General features: G+C 42.0%; 1 protein-coding gene, 1 non-coding gene and 1 pseudogene across 5 annotated transcripts in view; 1 reads left to right on the top strand and 2 right to left on the bottom strand.

Moving 5' to 3' along the window:
* The window catches only part of Car5b (carbonic anhydrase 5B), a 60,099-nt gene extending 46,669 nt beyond the window's left edge, over positions 1 to 13,430 (bottom strand). For 2 of the 4 annotated variants that reach the window (XM_006256859.4, XM_039099657.1), the window contains exons 1-2: positions 13,281 to 13,430; positions 761 to 952 (exon numbers count right to left, since the gene is read on the bottom strand). In XM_006256859.4, the coding sequence (XP_006256921.1) occupies positions 761 to 902 (142 nt within the window). In that variant the 5' untranslated portion in view covers positions 903 to 952; positions 13,281 to 13,430. Of the gene's footprint in view, positions 1 to 760; positions 958 to 7,045; positions 7,187 to 13,280 lie in introns of those variants that run through there. The other 2 variants (XM_039099656.1, NM_001005551.2) reach the window with 2 other exon arrangements.
* A 4,215-nt stretch (positions 13,431 to 17,645) lies between these two features.
* On the bottom strand, positions 17,646 to 17,752 carry LOC120099556 (U6 spliceosomal RNA). Its single transcript, XR_005498700.1, has one exon. It is a non-coding gene; the product is annotated as a U6 spliceosomal RNA (small nuclear RNA).
* Positions 17,753 to 17,772: 20 nt separating this feature from the next.
* Positions 17,773 to 18,250, top strand: Pin4-ps2 (peptidylprolyl cis/trans isomerase, NIMA-interacting 4, pseudogene 2; annotated as a pseudogene).
* The last annotated feature ends 2,900 nt before the right edge of the window (positions 18,251 to 21,150 follow it).

Raw genomic sequence — 21,150 nt, 5'->3', positions numbered from 1 at the left:
TGATGGGAGCCTGGGATGAAGGGAGTAAATATATTCCCCCACAGCCCTGCACCCGTGCTAAGGTAGACAATCCCTGCAACACCATGACATGGGCAATAACTCAGGCGAGCAGCAGGGCACTGAAGGAAGAATATACGCAGCCTCATTTCATCTCCTATGGTTACAGCAGAGCACACACTGGCAATACGGTCAGCTAGAATTAACTCCTGGATTTATAACGCCACACGGGATATTTTGGAGCATGAACACAATGGCTCACTTGCAAAACCTAATATGCAAATTCTATAAACGTAAGATGAAATGCAACACCTGGGCAGTGGTGGTGCACGCCTTTAGTCCCAGCACCCAGGACGCAGAGGCAGGCAGATCTCTGTGAACTTGAGGCTACTCTGGTCTACGGAGAGAGTTCCAGGGTAGCCAGGGCTACAGAGAGACTGTGTCTCAAAAGACAGACAGACAGACTGACTGACTAACTGACTGACAATCAATCCACTGCAACAATTTGTAGTTTGTAAGTCAACCTTAGTCAAAGGGAATGAGATAAGATACCAGACTTGAAGACATTTCACCATCTTCACAGCCCTTGTTCCCTTTCAGCATGCTATCATTTAGCACGCTAAAACAGGTGGAAAAGGACTTTCCATGTCTGCTGTCTTTACAGTCACCTTCACAGTTCTTAAGGTGTAGGAGCCCACACTGGAATGTCTACAGGTGATTAGCAACCAACCTTTTTACTCTCTTAAAGGAGTGGAGTACTCACAGGCTCGATTCCTGGTTCTGTATGTGCAGGTATACAGACTGCAGGACCTCAGTGGCACCAACCTCGGAACCCGGAACCGTCTCCACAGCAGCGTGCACGAAGAGACTTGTAGACTCACTCTCAGGTGACTCATCACTGTCATCTTTAGCTTGGAACACTCAGCAATGACTAAACAGCTCAGGAGCCTAAAACCTGGAGGAGGACAGAGGAAGGAAAGCTAAAGGTGACAAGCAGCGAAAAGCACAAGGAAACCTGGGAGAGAACAACACTGGGAAGGCTGGTTCCCATCCTGATGTGGGGGAGGGGCAAGGAGAGGTGATAGTTCATTCACTCTTCTTTTTCAAACTGAGTGCCTTGGTGGCATGCAGGGCTCTGAGGGAGGACTGACTCAAGAGCTTGGCAGTTCCCTCAGAGTTGGCAAACGTTAGAGGCCCAGAGAAAAGATTCTTCTTCATACATATAAATAAAGACTGTGGTTCCTACCATTCCTTCAAATTAAAAGAAAATGTATTGTCTCAAGTCGTAATTAGTTATCCAGTATGGTATTTATATATGGGAAGAGTTCAATGATTAATGCTCCTTTCAGGCAGCCTGAATAAGAAAATAAATCATTTCTTTCTGGCTTCCTTAAAAAAAATAGCCAGAAAGAAATGATTTATTTTCTTATTCAGGCTGCCTGAAAGGAGCTTGCTTTAAAAAAACAAAACAAAAAATAAATAAATAAAAAACTCCACAAAAACAACAACAGCAAGGGCTGGAGAGATGGCTCAGTAGCTAATAGCATTAGCTGCTGATCCAGAGGTCCTGAGTTCAATTCTCAGAGAACACATGATGGCTCACTGCCATGTAATGGGATCAGATGCCCTCTTCTGTCTCATACTCTTCTGTCATAAGGGCATACATGTAGAGTGCTCACCTACATAAATAAAGAAATCTTAAAAAGAAAACCAACAGTAAATACATCCTGCCAAATTAGTTGCCGGTGGTTTTGAAATCTAAGCTTAAGTATAACCTGTGACTCTTGCCAGTTTTTCATGTAAAACTGGCCCTGGAACGCAGGAGACATGGACAATGTTAAGTCTTGAACTTTGTGTCTACCACTCACACATCCACTGTGAATGTCTCAAAGGCAATGCTTTGCAAGGTATTCACTACACGGTCCACAGTTTCTGGTGACATCAACTCGGAAGGGTTCCCTTCCAGCAGTCCCTCACCCCTGGCCCACTATTGCTTCACTAACTTCTCCTGAAAACGCTTGTAACAAGTGAACAAACAAGTTCTGAAATTAAAAAAAAAGAATGACCTCTTTCAAAACCACATCCATTCCTAAAGCCACTCTTCTGCCTTTTGTGCCTGGTCAATCCCTTCTTACCTTTGTGAGTGATTACAGAGCCACTTCCTTAATGCTTCCCCTGACCCTGTGCTCACCATGTTAGCCTAACATCCTCTTCTTGGTACTTATCACAGCCGCACTAAGTAGCTAATGAGAAATGCAGTTTACAATTCCATTCTACCCAGAGCCTAAGCCCCAAGTGGGAGAAGTTGTATCTTTCTTGGTCAGAGCTGCATCTCTTGGGGGCAGTGCCTTACAAAGCATGGGTTTGGGGACTGGAGAGCAGTTAACAGCATGGGCTGCTATTCCAGAACACTTGGATTGGATTCCCAGGACCCACATGGTGGCTCACAACTATCTGTCACTCCAGTTCTCGGGGATCCAAAGCCCTCTTTCTGGTCTCCATAGGCTCTATAAGCATGTAGTAGTACACAGACATACATGCAGATAAAATACCTATATACAACATAACATCAAAAAATAATAATAAAACATGGATTTGAGGATTTGAGAAGGTTTCCTTATAGTTGGTAAAGTTGTTGATACCAATTTTAAGAACTGAGGACTGAGACATTTGGAACAGTACTAATGGTCTTTCCTAGGATTTTGTTTTGTTTTGTATTGTTTTGTTTTATTTATTGCAGTGTTAACTATCCCAGGGTCTCAAGTATGCCAGGCAAGTTCTTTACCACAGTTATACCCCCAGACCGCATTGTTTATATTTTTGATATACCCTTTCAGAGGAGCATCTCATATCTCTTCTTCTAGGACCTAAAAGATCCACTAAGTCTTGCTAATCTAATAAGAAAATCCCAGAGTGTGACTCCAACCTAGGCACTCAAGGTGGGAATTCTCTCAACGCTTTTTGTTGCTGTTTCAACATTTATTATCATATCATTTCCTTTGTTCCAGATACTGTGTTGGATATTGTGATTCAGAGTGACAAAAGTCATACAAAGATAGTAAATCCTGATACATGATTTTATGTTATTCTGCTAGAGGGAAAAAGCCTGTTTCCTCTCTGTTGCTGTATATTTCAGCTTACACTTCCAGGTCACAGTCCATCATTAAGTGGATCAGGGCAGGAACTGAAGCATGAGCTTGAAGCAGATAACCATGAAAGAATGCTGCATGATGGCTCGCTTGCTTGATGGCATGCTCTGGCTCAAGCTCAGCTAGCTTTCTTATATAGCCCAGGACCCAGGGATGGCCCAGGGAATGGTGCTGCCCACAGTGGGCTGGGCCCTCTGACATCAGTTAATAGTCAAGACAATCCCTTATAGATACAGACATAACAGAGTTGACAGGTAATGCTAACTAGGACAAACTCACATTTACACATTAGTCTTTACCACCACTGCTGACTAAAACATAAACAAGAAAATATGCCATTAGTACCTGTTTGTTTTAAACGAGGATATTGTGGTGAACAAATACCTTTTAAAAAAAGTCAATGGCTTTGTCATTTCTACTTCAAATGCAATCTACACCAGACTTGTTAACTGGTGGGACATGCTAAACATCTTTTGGGACCCGAGTGTTTTAAAGATGGAAAAATGTTGATCAAAGCCAGTGTAATGCTATGTGCCTATAATCCCAATACTTTGAAAATGGAGGCAGTAGGATCAGAAATTCAAAACTATCCTTGGTTACATAGTTAGTTTGAGGCCACCCTGAGCTACATAAAACCCTATGTCAAAAAGGGACATGGGAGAGCACGAGAGAGCTCTGTGGGTAAAGGTCAAGGCCATAGAAGCCTGGGGACTTGAGTTTGATCCCCATGGTGGAAAGACAAAGCTCATGTCTGGAAAGTTGCAGAACTTGTCCTCTCACTGACACATGTATACATACCCACCCATGCATCAAAATAATAATAAATATGAATTTAAAATAGTCTTGCTCAGAATGACTACCAAAATACAACCTAACATCCTGTACATGTCACAGCTGAAACAGAGTGGGCAGAATTTCTCATATGTTGTAAAGTAAAATGCATGGTCTTACCATGAGGTCTGCGCTGTCTTATATGAGGTTGAGCCAACCCCCAGTAGTGCTGAGAAAAGGAAACTGTCCACAGAGGCTGATGGCTGCTAGGACGTGAGCGAGAAGGAAGCAGTAACGGGACACTTAGTGGGCAAGGGGTTGTTTTGGAGGTGATGGAATATCTTGGAACTAAATAGAGGTGATGGTTGGCCAAAACTGTGAAGAGTTTAAGTGCCACTGAATTTTTCACTTAAAGAAGTTGGGACTTTTTATCTCAACGTTTGTATTTTTATACAGCCAAGAACCAGAGAAAGATGCAGCAAACCATTTCACAGGATGGTGTTTACCATTTACAACAGCACAGTTTCAGCTGGTGATGGAAAAGGCAGCCCTCAACGGTTTGAGCTTGCCTAGGGAGCAAAGGCACACAGGTGTGCGTGCACACACACACACACACACACACACACAGAGAGAGAGAGAGAGAGAGAGAGAGAGACAGAGACAGAGACAGAGACAGAGACAGAGACAGAGAGACAGAGACAGAGAGACAGAGAGAGACAGAGAGACAGAGAGACAGAGAGAGACAGAGAGAGAGAAAGAAATTGGAAGAGTCTCCAGGAGTATTTCAATACAGACTTGAAGTGTTCTTCCCAGGAAGAATGTAAGATGAAAAAAATGAAAATTACACATGCAGAAAACTGGCCTCCTGACCCCCTCCCTCCAGTGACAAAGCACGGAAGCAAAGGATGCGATTCTATTCCCCTCTCCTCTTCAAGCGCATCCCTGCTAACCAGTAGCCAGAAGCTGGCTGTTGCCCTCTGTACTGCTATCCCTAATCTTGCTCCTTTCCATCTATGAGGGAGGAAGGTGGGGAACCTTAAGTAAAAGGAGAGAGAAGTCACCAGCAACCACAGCGGTGTCCAGTAAAAACAAGAGCAGAGTTACTTCCCATAGTTACTCTACAAGGGGTAGTCAAAGGCTCCAAGCAGAACAGTTAAATGTCAACAAACCAACGCCCTAGGCAGCCTCTCACCCAGTGGCCAGCATGCAGTGAGCATCACTTTGTCAAATGCACATCCTGGAGCAGCAAAGGGCGTCCCTCAAACAAGAAGAGAAATAAGTTTGTGAAAGCCAGTGAGAGTCCTCATTTTTAGTCCTGACTCTCGTCCTAGGGGTTTTACGCAAGCGATTTCTAAACTGTGTGTAAGTTAGCTCAAAAGGTATTTCAAATTCTCAAACCAAAGTTACTCAATTTTTTTATATTATCATGATTTTGAATGTATATATATTTGGATAAAGCACATATACCAAGCCTGATTCAGTATTTGAACATAATCTTGTAAGAAACTATAAAAAGATTGGCATGCTAGGGGTGGGGAGACCGCTCAGCCCGTAAATCAGCTGGTGTGCATGTGTAAGGTTCTGAGCCAATCTCCAGCATCTGTGTAAAAAGGTGGGGGTTGCAGAGCAGGCCTGTAATCTCAGGGCGAGGTAAGCAGAGAATCTCTACAGCTTGTTGGTCAGCTAATCTAGTCAACTTGTGAACTCTCAGTTCAAGGTCTCCCAACCTTGTCTTTAAAAAAAAAGGATAACTGAGGAAGATACACACACTATCTTGAGAGTGTCTTAACATAATAGCTTGTTTTCAAATATATTCTTTAACTGAATTAACTGAGCAGCCTTACAGAACAATAGCCCACTCACCACCTCAATTCATCAACTGATTCTGTTTTCTTTTCTTAGTCTTTTATTATGGAAAACTTCAATTTCATATAGTGGGGCCGCTGTACTTGCATGCATGGATTCAGCCAAACATGAATCAAAAATATTTTTAAAAGAATTGCACCTGTGTTGGACACATAACACTTCTATTCGGTTTGAATTATTTTATAATTTAAATTTGTTTTTCACTGGGTGCCAGGGCACAAACCTATAGTGACAGCACTTGAGAGGCTGACGTAAGAAGATTTCTAATTTGAGACTAGTCTCGGCTATCTAGTAAGACTCTTTACAAAAAGGGGACAACAAAAAAATAAATGAAAATATTTAACATAATAAGTACTTAAAATTAAGCACATTTACAGAGGACTATAAGATATTTCAATATATGTATATATGTTGAGTATATCATTTTATATAAAAAAGTTGAGCATCTTCAGATTTTGGTTTCTGAGTATTTCATACCATCATTCCCCATGAATATTAAAGGATGACTGTATAATGGGAAATACTGTATTAAACCCAGCTACAGATCCAACATTCTATTTCAACAATTACCTATCCACTAATAATCATGATTTTATTAAAACTTCCACTTCCTCTTGGGTCCTATTAAAGATTTTTAAAGTTTACTTGTGTAGATTATGTGTATGTGTATGTGTGTACCACATGCATGTAGGAGCATCAGAGGCCAGAAGTGGGTGTCAGATCCCTATCACCACCACCACCACCACCACCACCACCACCACCACCACCACCACCACCACCAAGCTTGAGTTATTTGAAGTGTGAGCACCTGGCGTGGATTCTGTGACCTGAACCTTGGTGTTCCGAATCAGCACTAAGAGCTCTCAACTGCTGAGCTCTCCCTCCAGCCCCTCTCTGAGTTATTTTAAAGCAAAGCTCAGATATCTTATTAATTTGCCCTGTGGCTGTATTTTCATAGGAAAAAAATCCTGTTTCACAATAAAAAAAAAAGTAAATAGAATCACCTCTGATGGTGTGAATAAGAGGACATGAAAACTATCAAATTTTCAAAACATTAAGAAAACTAGCACAAAGCCCATTAATCCTATAGAGCTCAGTATCAACCTTAGAGTAAACATCTTAAGGTTGGGTGAGAATTCAGATTAAAAACTTTACTTTCTTACTTGGAAATCTATGTTTAGCCTGAAACTGTATACTGTTCGGCTGCACTGAGGTTGAATAAAATGATTATGTGAATTGAAGAGCGCGAGGTTAGGACTTACCCTTACACTTAAGCAAGAATCAGCCAGGCGGCCATAGCAAGCACTCTTAATCCTCGCACTCTGGAGGCAGGAGGATGTGGAGCTCTGTAAATCTGAGGCTAGCCTGGGTCTGCAGAACTAGTTCCAAGATATCTAAGGCTACCCTGGCTAGGGGTGGGATCGGGGGCGGGGAGGGGGAGCAAGTTAAGCAAGAATTCAGAACTAGAGGAACAGGAAGCACATTTGTTCAATAACACCATGAGTTCAAACAGTGCAAATAATGAGAAGAAACTCTGAAAACTTTAGCATTACATAAATACTACAAATGCTAGTATGATCCAAAGCCAAAATGCTATTCATGATATCAGCCCGAAAACTAAGAAGATATCAGTTTTGGATTGTTATTTTGGGGCTTTCTGCATATGTGTGTGTGTGTGTGTGTGTGTGTGTGTGTGTGTGTGTGTGTGTGTGTGTATGTGTATGTATGTGTGTGTGTATGTGTGTGTATGTATGTGTGTGTATGTGTGTGTGTATGTGTGGTTGTTGTTGTTGTTGTTGTTTTCTTTTGTTTTTGTTTTTTGAGAATGTCTAACTCACTTGGTAGCCCTGGCAGGCCCGGAACTGGCTACATACACCACTGTGACCTTGAACTCAGAGAGATCTACCTGCCTCTGCCTTCCAAGTACTGGGATTAAAAACATGCATAGCCATGCCTGGCTTCCCCTCACTTTAGGTTTTTTTTTTTGAGACCAAGTCTCACTCTGTTGCCCTGTTCAGGCCGGAACTCACTAGGCAGCCCAGGCTGGTCTTGAACCTACAGGGAATCTTTGCTCCTTTGTCCCTAGTGTTGGGGTCTAGGCCTGCAGTGCTACAGCCAGCAGTTCGGGATGATTTTAAATGTCATTTTTAAAAGCCAGTAATACCAAACAACTGCAACCACTCTGTATTTCCTCTATAAAACTGATTTGAAACTAATGTGGAATTTCAAAACTATCAGGAAATATAAGGGAAACTTGCTCAGCTCTGTGCTTTCTCTGAATTGAGTTGCATTCCCACACTGAAGCCACAGTGGACAGCAGTGTACTTCCACACTGACGAAGGAATATGCCAGCTCCCCACCCCCAAAACTTGCACTCTATGAGGAAAACCAAATACTTTAGTTTCTTCCTACCTCTAAAAATGTATGATAAAACATGCATAATTACCATTTTAACCAATTTCAGTTCTACAAATTCAAAAGCATTCATAAAGCTATGTTGCCATCACTCCTATCTGTGCTCAAACCAATTTCTTCATCGCCAGTGTAAACTCTGTACTTATTAAGTAATACCTCCTCCCCACCCCTTGCTCATCTCTAGACTATGTGTCTGTTTCTTCCTTTGTGGCCAGTGTAATAGAACAGGAATCTCTTCATTAAGCCTAGATGCAATGACAGCCACAGCTTAGTGCAATGAGACCACAAGAGGCAGGGGTTCTAAGTTTCAGGGTAGAGGCATCAGAGAGGATTCAACAGGAGGGGTGAGAGTAAAGAGAAGGACAAGGAACGTTTCCGACAGAGTGGTGACACGAGGAGGGTGGGTGATTAGGCACCAAAGCCAAGGAGGGCAATTGATGTGGAAATGGGCAGAACTTAGCTTTATCCCTCGAGCAATGGCAGTGTTGGGTACATAGGCAAAGGCTCCACAGACAAACTGACTCCTTTCTTGCTAACCGTGTAAGTGGGAGACTTAGTAACGTTCAGGAAACATAATACCAGGTACAGTGTGTACTCAAGAGAAGGAGTATGCTAGCTCAGCCTTCAAATGGAAGGTTGTGATAAGACAAGGCCAAGGGTACAGTGGCTGGGCACAAGAACTGAACAAACACATGCATGGCCATACACATGGCCAGAGCACAAGGTTCTGCACAGGTACACTCTGGGGACCTTAGACCTGTTAGCATGCTTCCAAGAAAAGTCTTGCCTATGGCTTCATCCCTTCACTCAGTCATCAGGAAACCCCTGACGTAAGGCTGGGTTATTTGGCAAGCAGAGAATGAACAAAAGGCCTTTAGGACACCTTGCTGAATGCCTCACACTCAACAATCACCCTGTCAGGTAACAGGGTTGTATGTCATGTGACAGGCTCATGGTCCTGTCCCAGAAGCAAGGCCTATGCAGATCAAGACTGGCTTTCTTAGGGGTAGGGGTCAGGAAGGCTTAAGAAGACCTAAGGTTACCCTTACACTCTTTGTAATTCTCCAGAAGGACCTGCAGTATTCTGGAAATCTGTACCTCTGTTGCTGATATCCCTGTACGGGGCCCTGACTCTTCAGACTGTTGTGTTCTATGGGGAAAAAAACAAACAACAGGACTGAGGGTGCGGCTCAGCTGGTGCTGTGCTTGCCTAAAATGTATGAAGCCCTGTGTTTGATCAATAGCACCCCACAAACAGCACATGGTGGCTCAGGCCTATTGTCCTAGTTCTCAGAACTCAGGAAGTAGAGGCAGGAGAACTTTAAAGTCATCCTTAGAGCTATGTAGGGAGTTCAAGTCCAGCCTGGGTTATATCACACACACACACACACACACACACACACACACACACACACAGGCGTTTATGTGCACATACATACACATACGCATACATACAAACACATATACACACACACATATATTGCACGAGGCCACAGATATATTTATATATTACTATTAAATATACTTAATTCAAAATCTCTTTCTTGAAACTAGGTGAAAAGATATCTGAACCTCCTTTCCAGCACCCCAAGTCTTCTATGAATACCTAAAATTGCACTGGCCTAGGAGATAGCAGGGCTTACAGTGGAAGGCAGGGCTGGATGAGGATCTGAGATTCAATTGGGAGAACACAAGTGTCCAAGTGGCTAGAAGCGTTTTGGATGTCCTTCCATGTAATGGATGATTTCTGGTGGCTCTGGCAGCAGAGCACAGGACAGGTAGCAGCAGGCAGAGGGGAGCCAGAGAAGTCAAGGAGAATGTGATTATTTCAGTCACCCTTTGTTCGTTTTTAGTTTCTTCAATATAGCAACTGAACATCTGTTAAATGCCAGACACTCTTCTAGGCTCAGGGGAACAAAGCAAAGATGTGAAGCTTAGGTTTTAATAGGAAGAAACAGATAGTAAACAAGTAGTTATGGAGTAGTCAGTTATAGATTCTATTCAAGTATGTTCAATGAACTATAGATCAGGACATAGTAAATCTGGAGTGCCACCGGACTGGGAGTGTTATATTTGGCCTAACTGACAAGGTGACATTTGAGATATGGACTGAAAGGGGTACTGTTAAATACCCCTTTTATTAAATAGCTTCAAGAAGGGGAATTCTAAGTAAACAAAATGTTTGTGCAAGATCCAAAAGTAAGAACACACTGGCCATATTAAAGGGGCAGTAAGGAGGCTAATAAGGCCAAAGCAAAGTGATCAGGAAAAAAACAAGGAGCCAATGAGATCCAGAGGCAGATGTCACATACTGTAGATTTCTTGACCATAATAATGGGCTCTTTCTCTAAATCGAGGCTGATCAAAATTGGCATTGTTAACTAGAAGACTTCTGGTTTCTAGGGACTGTCTTGTGAATGGTGGGGTGTTTATTTGCATTCCTACTATCTTAGGCTTCAGTTAGAAACTACTAGCACCTACACCAGAGTTGGAAAAACAAAATTATCTCTGTACATTGCCAGATGTTACCTGGTGAAAAAAGTTGTCCCAGGCTGAGAACAGTATTCTCAGGAAAATGAGGGCAAAATGAGGATTTTTTGACCAAAGGAATATATATGATATATATGTGATATATGATATATATTATGTATATGTATGATATATATGAATGAATAATTACTTACTATTACATACTAAAAGTTGCCTTGGAGCTGCATATGTTACACATCTATAATCCCTGAACTTGGGGAGCTGAGGCAGGAGGATCATGATGAGTTTGTCATCAGCCTTGGCTGCAGAGCAAATTCCAGGCCAGTCAGAGAAAAACAAACCAAAAAAGCAAATGAACAACAGCCACAAAATGGCCCTGAGAGTGCTGGGAATGTAGCTCAGTGGTAGAATGCTAGTTTGATATTAAAAGGAAGGGAGTAGGGCTCACACTCAATGAACAAATAGAAGAAGGCATCAAGAGTGTACAGCTGGCAGAATAAAAATTAATCCTTGAACAGAGAAACAGAACCTGGCATGAGAAACGAGGAAACATGGCGGTCTTACCATCTATTATACCCAATTGGAGACACCAAGGGGAGAGCCAAGAGGAAAGCTCCAAGGTAGTTGGCAATGCATTTCTGGTGCCCAGGAGAAGTTAACAAAACTACACACACACACACACACACACACACACACACACACACACACACACACACACACACAAATCAACTCCCTCCAAGAGTTACAGGTGTACCAAGGAAGGCTGGCAGAAAGGGACAATTAAGGGTGCACCTGCCCACAAAGGAATAATGAATCCAGACAGAACTGAAAGTTGATGGTCAGGCATGAACAGAGTTTGAAGAAAATCGAAGTAAGTAGAAATTCAGTTTAATTACTGCTAGGCTACACTACCTATAACAATTCTTGATCTACGGTCAATCCTTTCTGTTAAACTGAAAGTAAATTTCTTGAGAGTTATTTATAACTTACTTATTGAACTCATACTGTCCAATCTTGTTAAACAGTAAATAAAGTTTAACTACCAAACATATCACATGATCTACCACAACATATTACTGTGTTTCATGAAAAGTCACCCATGTCTCCATTTGCTCAGAGAGATGTACCAATGTGCCATGGGGAAGCTAAGTTTTCCACACAGATGTGCCCTTTGCTAGCACTGATTCTTCATGTAAACCCTTGGATTTTATTGACATGTCTGATGTTTTGTAGACTTAGAAATGTATAGAGGAGAAAGTGTGAAAAGGTACTAAAGAATCATTGATGAACTGTGTATTTACTGTGATAAGTCATGTGAACTCTGCCTGATTTAACTTTCTCTGTGAAAAGCAGACAGAAAGAAAATGTACTCTGAATAAAGGTTACAATCACATGGAAAGAAACTGTGCATTTCTCATTAGATTGACTCCTGATTTCAAAAGGAAGCAGGCCTTTTGCAACTCCTCAAATCTGAATTAGAGATTATCTTGCCAAATCTTGAGATTGGCAAGCCCAGTTTCCTCCTCTCACCCACTTTTTCCCTGGGAGCATGACTCCCATCTGAGAGTGGTACCTTGCTGCTTTGGGCTCTCAAGGCATTCTAGCCTGATTTTAAAAGTTGTGAATTAAGGACAAACTCCTAAGAATAAGAAAAAAATTTCTATGTCCTGTGAACATCAGCTACTCTGGGTATTGTGCAGGGATTGCTCAGAGATCCATGGCAGTTTCACCCACAAGAAAAAAATGGAGCTTACTTCTGTTCTGTTCATAATCTAGCCAAGCCTTTGAACATGTAAAGACACCAGATTACCGACAAAGGAGACCAGGAAGCAGAGAGCAATGTAGTTTTTAACGGCTAAGAAGGCACGCATTGTCCAGAACTAAGGTGTGCCCATTAGCGCCAAATGTTTCTCAAACATATAAAGGGAGGGCACTGAAATTAATATCGAAAAGCTGCCACCAGCCCCAGGGCAGAAATACTTAACAAGGAATGTTGCAAACAATAACAGCTACCAACCATTCTATATTTTTGAGGTAGCTCTCCTCTAGGTCTAGGGCGTGGCATAAAAAGTTAAGGCTACAGTGAAAAAGTTTCTGATTTTTGCAAGCAGTGCTGTGATAGTGCTCCACAGTTTAGGGATGGCTGTGAGCCTGTCACCAGCTCCGGGCTAAGTGGGGGTGGGGATGAAGAAGAAAACACCAGAGTCTTAACTGTGCCTCAGTTTCTATGCAACCTCGGAACTGATAGCAATTACCCATGTCTCCCAGCTGTTTTTTAAACAGGATGAACATTTTTACTTAGGTTCAACCAACTCTGGCAACATGCCCTCACAAGGGACTGCTCCTCCTGTGCCCCACCCCCCAAATTCTCTCAAGTGAAAAAAAAATGTGGAGGATTCTGGTGACTCCCAATAGTAAAGAAAAGGGGTTAGGGCAGAGAGGATGAAGCCCAGTCAGCCTCGCTGGAACTGAGGCACGACTAGCAGAACCAACAGCTGTCACTGCCGAATTTGTCGGGAGTAGAGTTGCGGTCCTCTCTGAGTCTTTTCAACCTCCCTGAGGTTCCCACTCCGTTAGGCTGCCCATCCTTACCTGGACGTTTCTCCGTTTGTCCAACAGTCCTTAACAAGTGCCACCCGCAAGTTAGCTTCCCAGGAGCTGCGACTGGCTACTGTCCATCAAGGCCTCGCCCCTTGGCACCCGCGCCACGCCTCCCAGAAGCCACGCCCCCGGCACTTCTAGCATTGCAAGAGCCATTAGGGACCGCCCTAATCCCGCCCCATTTAGACCTGGCGTGCCTCTACTCTGGCTTAACAGACCGCTTCTACTTAAGCCACGCCCCACAGCCCGAGCCACGCCTCTGAGTTCCTTCAGAAGGGGAGGGGGGAAGGAGAACTTCCCAACCCGGGTCAACCCTGCTTGCTCCCTTCTCTGCCTGCCACAGGCAACGTTTCTGGGATAAAAGCAACATTTCTTGGATAAAATCAGAATGCTGGCCTAAAAGCCTGGTCTAAAAAGTGTCTTTCCTCAAGTTTCATCCATTTTAGAATATCATGATTTTGACATGCTAGGGAGAGGCGACATCACTAGGGAAAGAAATGCTGGATGCTTTCTTTCCCATTACCATTCAGCTCAACTTACCCAAGTTTCTAAACATCCTCTGAACTTGAACTGTAGGTTCATGGTTCTTCCAGCCGGTTTGTATATCCTTTTAAAACGAGAAAGGAGCTGGAGAGATGGCTCAGTGGAAAAGAAAATTGACTCTTCTTCCCGAGGACCTGGGTTTAACTCCCAAGCATCCACTTGGCAGCTCTCCTACCCGTCTAACTCCAGTTCCAGGGCTTTTGACACCCTCATACAAGACACACGTGCAGACAAAACACCAATAAACTTTAAAAATAAAAATAAATTATAAAAACCTAACTTAAAAAGGCAGGACCATGGCATTGTGTTCTAGTACACTGGCCTTATCTAACTTTAAATGCAAGGCAGAGGCAGAGGCAGCAAACAGACAGGCTCAAGTCTTTCCTGTAGTCTCTTACAGATGATTTTTCTTAGGTGACAAGCACCTTCTTACTATATCGAGACTGGTTGTTTTGACATTAAACTGAAACTCTGGTTGTGACTCAGTGCTCTGAGAGTATGCATTCAGTTATCCTTCCCCCTTCCAGTCCCCTGCCCCGAAAGAAAAGTGGAGAAGTTACAACTAGCTTGCTGCTCTTGTACTTAAATCTTTGACTTATTCATTCAAATCACATTTATGGTGTTGATCCTCTTCTGGCAAACAAGACGAACCTCAAGGTGCTGATGGTTAGATGTTACCCCAACTCAGGTTGGGATGTGATGACTCCTCTCCCCCAAAAAAAATCGAAAAGAAAGATGTAGCAAGGAGTTGATAGGTAGAAAGGATTTAATAGTCACAAGTCCTTCTCTTCAATTCCATGAATATGCACTTTTTTCCTTAAAACAATTTTTTCAGGTAAAAAAATTTCTTCATATGCTTGAGCGTTTTGTAAACATATATATATATATATATATATATATATATATATATATATATATATATATATATACCATATGCGTGCCCATGGAGAAGAGAAGAGAGTGTTGGATCCCTGGAACTGGAAGTATGGATGGTTATGAGCTGCCATGTTGGTGCTGGGAACCAAACCCTCATGTTCTGCCAGAGCAGGAAGTGATCTTAACCTCTGTGCCATCTCTCCAGCCCCTAAAAATACATCTCTTTAAAAAAGCTTTCAGGTATCTCACACAAGAGGCAAACTAGTTTATCTTTAGAAAAATAGCAAGTATCAAATGTATAACCCACTGCTAATTATAATTACTTCTTTTTTTTTTGGTTCTTTTTTTCAGAGCTGGGGACCAAACCCAGGGCCTTGTGCTTCCTAGGCAAGCGCTCTACCACTGAGCTAAATCCCCAACCCCTATAATTACTTCTTAAAGCAACTTTGCTTACAAATAGAGCAGCACATAATAAAACCGAACATCTATTGCTTTCTGTTCATAGTACAAGCACATATGTACTATCTCAAATCATAGTTTAGGTAACATAAAGTGCATATACAGTAACATGCGTTGAATTTCTCACATCACAGGTCTTCTCTATCCCATTAGGAAGAATATTACTGGGTAGCGAACACAGAAGGACATTTTATAGTACTTAGTACACTTGTTCATACAACAAACCCCCCATAAATCTTTAGCGAGTACCCACCTTTTCAAATGTACACAAAGACACAATTTCTGCTCTCGTAGCTATAGGATTTACTGGCTGGCTGTCCTCCTTCCCATCCCAATAATAAAAACATTAGGATTGCACATCAGTTCTTTCTTGCTTCCTCTCCTTCCATTACATTTCTGACTTAAAGATGGTGAGAGCCGTCAAAATGTTGTCCTCAAAGGAACACAGCGAAAAGAACACATTACAACAGAACTCTTGATTAACCTCATCCTGGCCTCATTTGTGACATGCTTTTATTACAACTATGTAAGAGAAAGAGCTTCAGAACATAATGAGGAATTGTTGGGTAGAGAGGAAAGTTGTCTGGGTAGGTAATTAGAGAAGAGTGAGAATGAAGAATATTATTAGTAAATGAGGACTTGTGGGAGAAAAATTAATTGTTAAATAAGAAGAAAATGAAGCCTAACGCAATGGCATGTACCTTTAATTCTAGCAAAAGCAGGTAGGTTTCTGCAAGTTTGAAGCCACTCTGGTCTATGGTCTATGGGCCAGTCAGGGATACATGGTGAGACCTTGTCTCCCAAAAGGTATAGGGGGTTAGCAGGTAGTGGGAAATTGTGGGAGAAAGCAGACAGTTGTGAGAAAGTCAGATTTTGTTCTGGGAGAGAATAGAAAATAATAGAAAAACAAAGAGTTTTAAAGAGGTCAAGTCCTTTGGCATAATTTCCCATGTAATGGTTATAACTTTAATAACTTGGCTGCAACACAGCGTCCAGCTATTTGGTCAAAAATAATTCTGAGAGCTGGAGAGATGGCTAATCAGTTAAGAGGACTTCCTACTCTTACACAGAATCCTGACTTGGTTATCAGCACCCACACGATAGAACACAACCATATGTAACTCCAATTCCAGTAAAGCCAATGCCCTCTTCTGGTTTCCTCGGGCACCAGGTGCACACATGATGCACAGGCATACATGCAGGCAAAACGTCCATAAGCGTTTTAAAATAGAAAACAATGTAGTCAGTAACACGATTTTAAACTAAGGGGGAAAAAAATCAGGTTTCTGAACACAATGGGAAAAAAATCCTTATTAAAAATGGGCTGACAGATTGACTCTGCATTCCATCTGTTCCTATCAAGGGTATGATGGCAATTTTAATATCCTTCTAGTATTCAAAGATTAAAACCACCATTGTGGTTTGTTAGCTTGACTGAATGTAAAATCACATAGAAGATGTTAAAACATACCTGTGTAGGTGAATGTAAAATCACATAGGAGAAGACTGGGAAGACCCACCCTGAATATACACAGCACTATACCATGGGCTGGTGATCTACACTGAATAAAAAGAGCAGAGTAGAAAGCAAGCCAAGAACTTGGTGGCCTAATTAGTTTAACTGTCAATTTTATGGACCTAGAGTCACCTAAGAAGGCCGTCTCCATTAAGCTTGTCCAGTTCATATTGGCCAGTGAACATGATTGCGAGGAACTTCCTTATTAGTTGATGTAGATGGCCAAACCCACTATGGGCTGCACAAATCCCTAGGCATGTGGTCCTGGGTTATATACAATAAGCCAGCTATGCATGAGTCTGCAATTAAGCCCACCCAAGATGTTCCTCCATGGTTTCTGCTGTATTTCTTTGGCTATAAATTACTTCCTTGGGTTGAAGGTGGAACAGAAAGTAGTCCTGGCTTCAAGTTCCTGCTTGAGCTCCTTCAATGATGGACGTGACCTGGAAGTATAAACCAAATAGATCCTTTCCTCTTCTAAGTTGTTTTGGCCAGCGCGTCTTATCATCATAACAGAGAGGAAACCAAAACAAGTGGAATTCCTCATCTGTCTGTTTCCTGGCTCGCCATGTTATGAACTATTTTGCACTGCCACACCGTTCCTGCCATGGTGGAAAGAGCCCTCTGGAACTGTGAGGGAAAATAAATCTCTCCTCTCTTAAGCTATTTCCATCAGATACTATGGTTAAAAAAAAAAAAACAGTGAAAGCACCCAATACAATTTGTTCAATTGATTTTCTAAAGTATAGTGCTTCTTAAATTTTAGTACAGAAGACTTCAACCGCAAGCTCAAGAGATGCAGCCGGAGGGGAAAAGTGGTTCTGGAAAAGAGGGAAAAGGAGGTGCAACCTTTGGGAGTGACAGTGCTGACAAGAAGTCTTTTTTTTTTTCCGTTGTTGTTGTTTTTTTTTTATTAACTTGAGTATTTCTTATATACATTTCGAGTGTTATTTCCTTTCCCGAAAAATATGGAACGCTTCACGAATTTGCGTGTCATCCTTGCGCAGGGGCCATGCTAATCTTCTCTGCATCGTTCCAATTTTAGTATATGTGCTGCCGAAGCGAGCACGACAAGAAGTCTTAGGGTCCTAAAGGTGGTGGCAATTCAGTAAAGGTCAGACACATTCTATGTGAAAAACATGGGAAAAATCATGGAAGCCATGGAAAAGTTAAAGTCTGGGATGAGATTCACTGAAGTGGCCAACCAATATAGTGAAAATAAAGCCAGACAAGGGGGTGACTTGGTGAGGCCATTCAAGAAGCAGCCTTTGCCTTGCCTATAAGTGGGATGGATAAGCTTGTGTTTAGAGACCCACCAGTTAAGGCAAAATTTGGATATCATATTATTATGGTTAAAGGGAGAAAATAAAATTACATGAAAGACTGAAAAAAATGTAGTACAAAGAAAAGTCTCAAATTCTAATGAGGATGATATTGTGAGCTAAGCGCAAATATGTATCCTAAAGAATCACAGCACCAACTCGATCCCTAGAACTCATGGAGGAAGGACAGAGCTGACTCTCAAAGGAACTGCCACAGGTTCCTTCCAAGTACACCACTGTTATAATCAGGAAGCATACTACAGTTAGCTAATTCTCTGTACTCTTCGAATGGTTGTGCTAATTAAGTAGAGTGCACAGTTCCAGAATGGGCCGTCTTAACCATGGGAGCATTTCGATTATTGTCCTGTGGATGGCAAGTAGGTTTCAATTCACATTTCAACTTTGATCTGTTCAGAGTGGCTGCCTGAGTGAGATTTGCTATGAAATTCTGTGAGTCTATTCTCAGAAGGAAAAAGTTCTGTGACTGATTAACAATGTCTACTGGCCACTGGATGGCTGAGTAGGTGCATGAAACAACCGGTCTGGCATTTCAGATTTGTAGCAACAGAAATCTTATATAACATCTTTTGCAGTTCTCAAAAGCACTTCTCGGCATTCGGCTGTTGACAGCTGCACCATGGCAGAGAGCTCAACATCAACAATAGCTAATATGCGAGGGTGGGTGTACTGAATAATTTATATGCTTTATGTATTGGGGAGTAATTTAAGGTTCTGTTATGAAAATGACAGAAGGTAAACAAAAAATATTTGGCCTGTCTTAGTTACTTTTCTATTGCTGTGAAGAGACACCATAACTTAGGCAACTTATAGAAGAGTTTAATTGGGAGCCTGCTTACAGTTTCAGAGGGTGAGTCCATGACCACCATGCTGGGGAGCATGGCAGCAGGCAGACAGGCATGGCACTGGAGCCATAGCTGAGAGCTTACATTTTGAGCTAACTAGGAAAGGTACAGGCTTCTGAAACCTCAAAGACCACCTCTAGTGATAAACCTCCTCCAACAAGGCCACACCTCTTAACCCTTTCCAAACGCTTTCACAAACTGGGAACCAAGCATTCAAACATAAATGTATGGATCCCATTCTCATTCAAGCCACCACATGCCCTAATGTACCCAACACTTCTTTATGAAGGCAAAGGAAGTTTGGATGGGCATGGCAAAAACATTTTGGAGTAAACTCCAACAGTCTGTCAAATTAGTAATTGTAGACAAAAGTCCCTGCCTCCCACTTCCACGCACAGATGTGAGAATTTTAGACAAGCAAGCATAACATGTCAATAGCACCTAAAAATTTCAACATAATGTCCCAGAATTAACAAAAGTTCAGTATGGTTATTAATGTATATAACTCTCTATGACAATGCTCATTCATAGGCTGAGACCCACAAATAAGAACTTACAGATTTCTTAAAGTCTCACTTTAAGAATATAAAGTTGAGCTGGGCATATTGGCGCATGCCTTTAATCCTAGCACTAAGGAGGTAGAGGCAGGTAGATCTCTGTGACTTCTATGGTCTTTTCCCATGTCATTTATACTGAAGCCATTTCCACATCCATACTTTCACTCACCCTGCACCCCAAGGCCAGTGTTAGACAATCCACTCTGTTCTCTAAGAGCTGAACCCAACCTGGCTTGGTTCATGAGAGTACCTACACCAACCCCACCCCTTCCCATGTTCCTCTGAGCCAGCCAGTTCCTTGAGTTGGCCATGTCCATGTCCTGCCTCTATGGGTACTTATTTTCAGTTTCTTGTGAATTGACATTCTTGAGTTCTCTTGTGATTAGCCCCTCCTGTGAGAAACCATTCTATTGCTTTTTTAGAGTGACAGTCCACAGCTTTGGATTCTTACCCTCATAGGTGTCCCTAGCATTTTTTCACACCCTTAACATTCCTCTCTTGATAGAATGAACTGAAATTTCCTGGAAAGCAGGGCCTAAAATTTTGTGCATTTTTATATTTCTCAGATCCTATGATTATTTGATGGTTGAGTATGATCAACTAATTCTAATTGTAAACTGGAATCCTACAAAGCCTAAAAGTTATTGGGAATGATGTGAAGAAGAGAAAAATCATATGAAACTATCGTATTCAAAAGGCTCACCAAAAAGAAAAGCTGGATGTCCTAGTTAGAGTTACTATCACTCTAATGAAGCACCATGACTAAAAGTACCTTGGGCAGGAAATGGTTTATTTGGTTTACACTTCCACATCATTACTCGTCATCAAAGGAAGTCAGGACAAGAACTCAAATAGGTCAAGAAAATGGAGGCAGGAGCTAATGCAGAGGCCATGGGAGGGGTGCTACTTACTGACTTGCTCAGCCTGATTTCTTATAGAACTCAGGACCACCAGCCCAGGGTGGTACTATCCACAGTACACTGGACCCTCCCCCATCAATGACTTATTAAGAACATGCCCTATAGGCCACAGCACAATCTCCTAGAGGCATTTTCTTAACTGAGATCCCTTCCTCTCATGATGGCTATAGCTTGTGCCAAGTTGACATAAAACTAGCCAGTACGTTCAGTATGGTGGGCATATGCCTTTAAACCCCATTGCTCAGCAGGCTGAGCTCTGTAAGTTTAAGGTCAGTCTGGTGAGTTCTAATAACAGTCAATGCTGTGTAGAGAGCTCTTGTCTCAAAAAAATTAAAGAATATAGTGTTGGGGGATGAGAAATGGCTCAGAGGTTAAGAGAGCATCGGCTGTCCTTTGCCAGAAGACTTGGGTTCAATTCCCAGCACCCATCTTGTGGCTCAAAACTGCAACTCCAGTTCTAGGGTATCCTATGCCCTCCTCTGTGTCTGAAGGCACTGCATGCAAATGTTGCACAGACCAACAGGTAGGCAAATCACCCATACCCATATGAAAACATACAAACTAACTTTACAGAATATAATGTTGGCAAAAATTACACCCAGTTTGTCTGGGTTAATTTTTATTTCCAAGGAGTAGTGATTAACTTTCCATGAAGTAAACAAAAAAAGTTAGTCTGTGGGGGAGAAATATCAAAGTTCATATTGGTTATGCCTGCCTGCCAGTCTGCTGACATGCTCCTTGTCATGGTGATGATGGATTAACCAGCTGAAGCTGTGAAACTGTAAGCAAGCACCCCATTAAAGGC

Source organism: Rattus norvegicus, chromosome X (genome assembly GCF_036323735.1).
Source record: "Rattus norvegicus strain BN/NHsdMcwi chromosome X, GRCr8, whole genome shotgun sequence".
NCBI classification, from domain to species: domain Eukaryota; kingdom Metazoa; phylum Chordata; class Mammalia; order Rodentia; family Muridae; genus Rattus; species Rattus norvegicus.
This window is presented reverse-complemented; position numbering and strand designations above follow the sequence as displayed.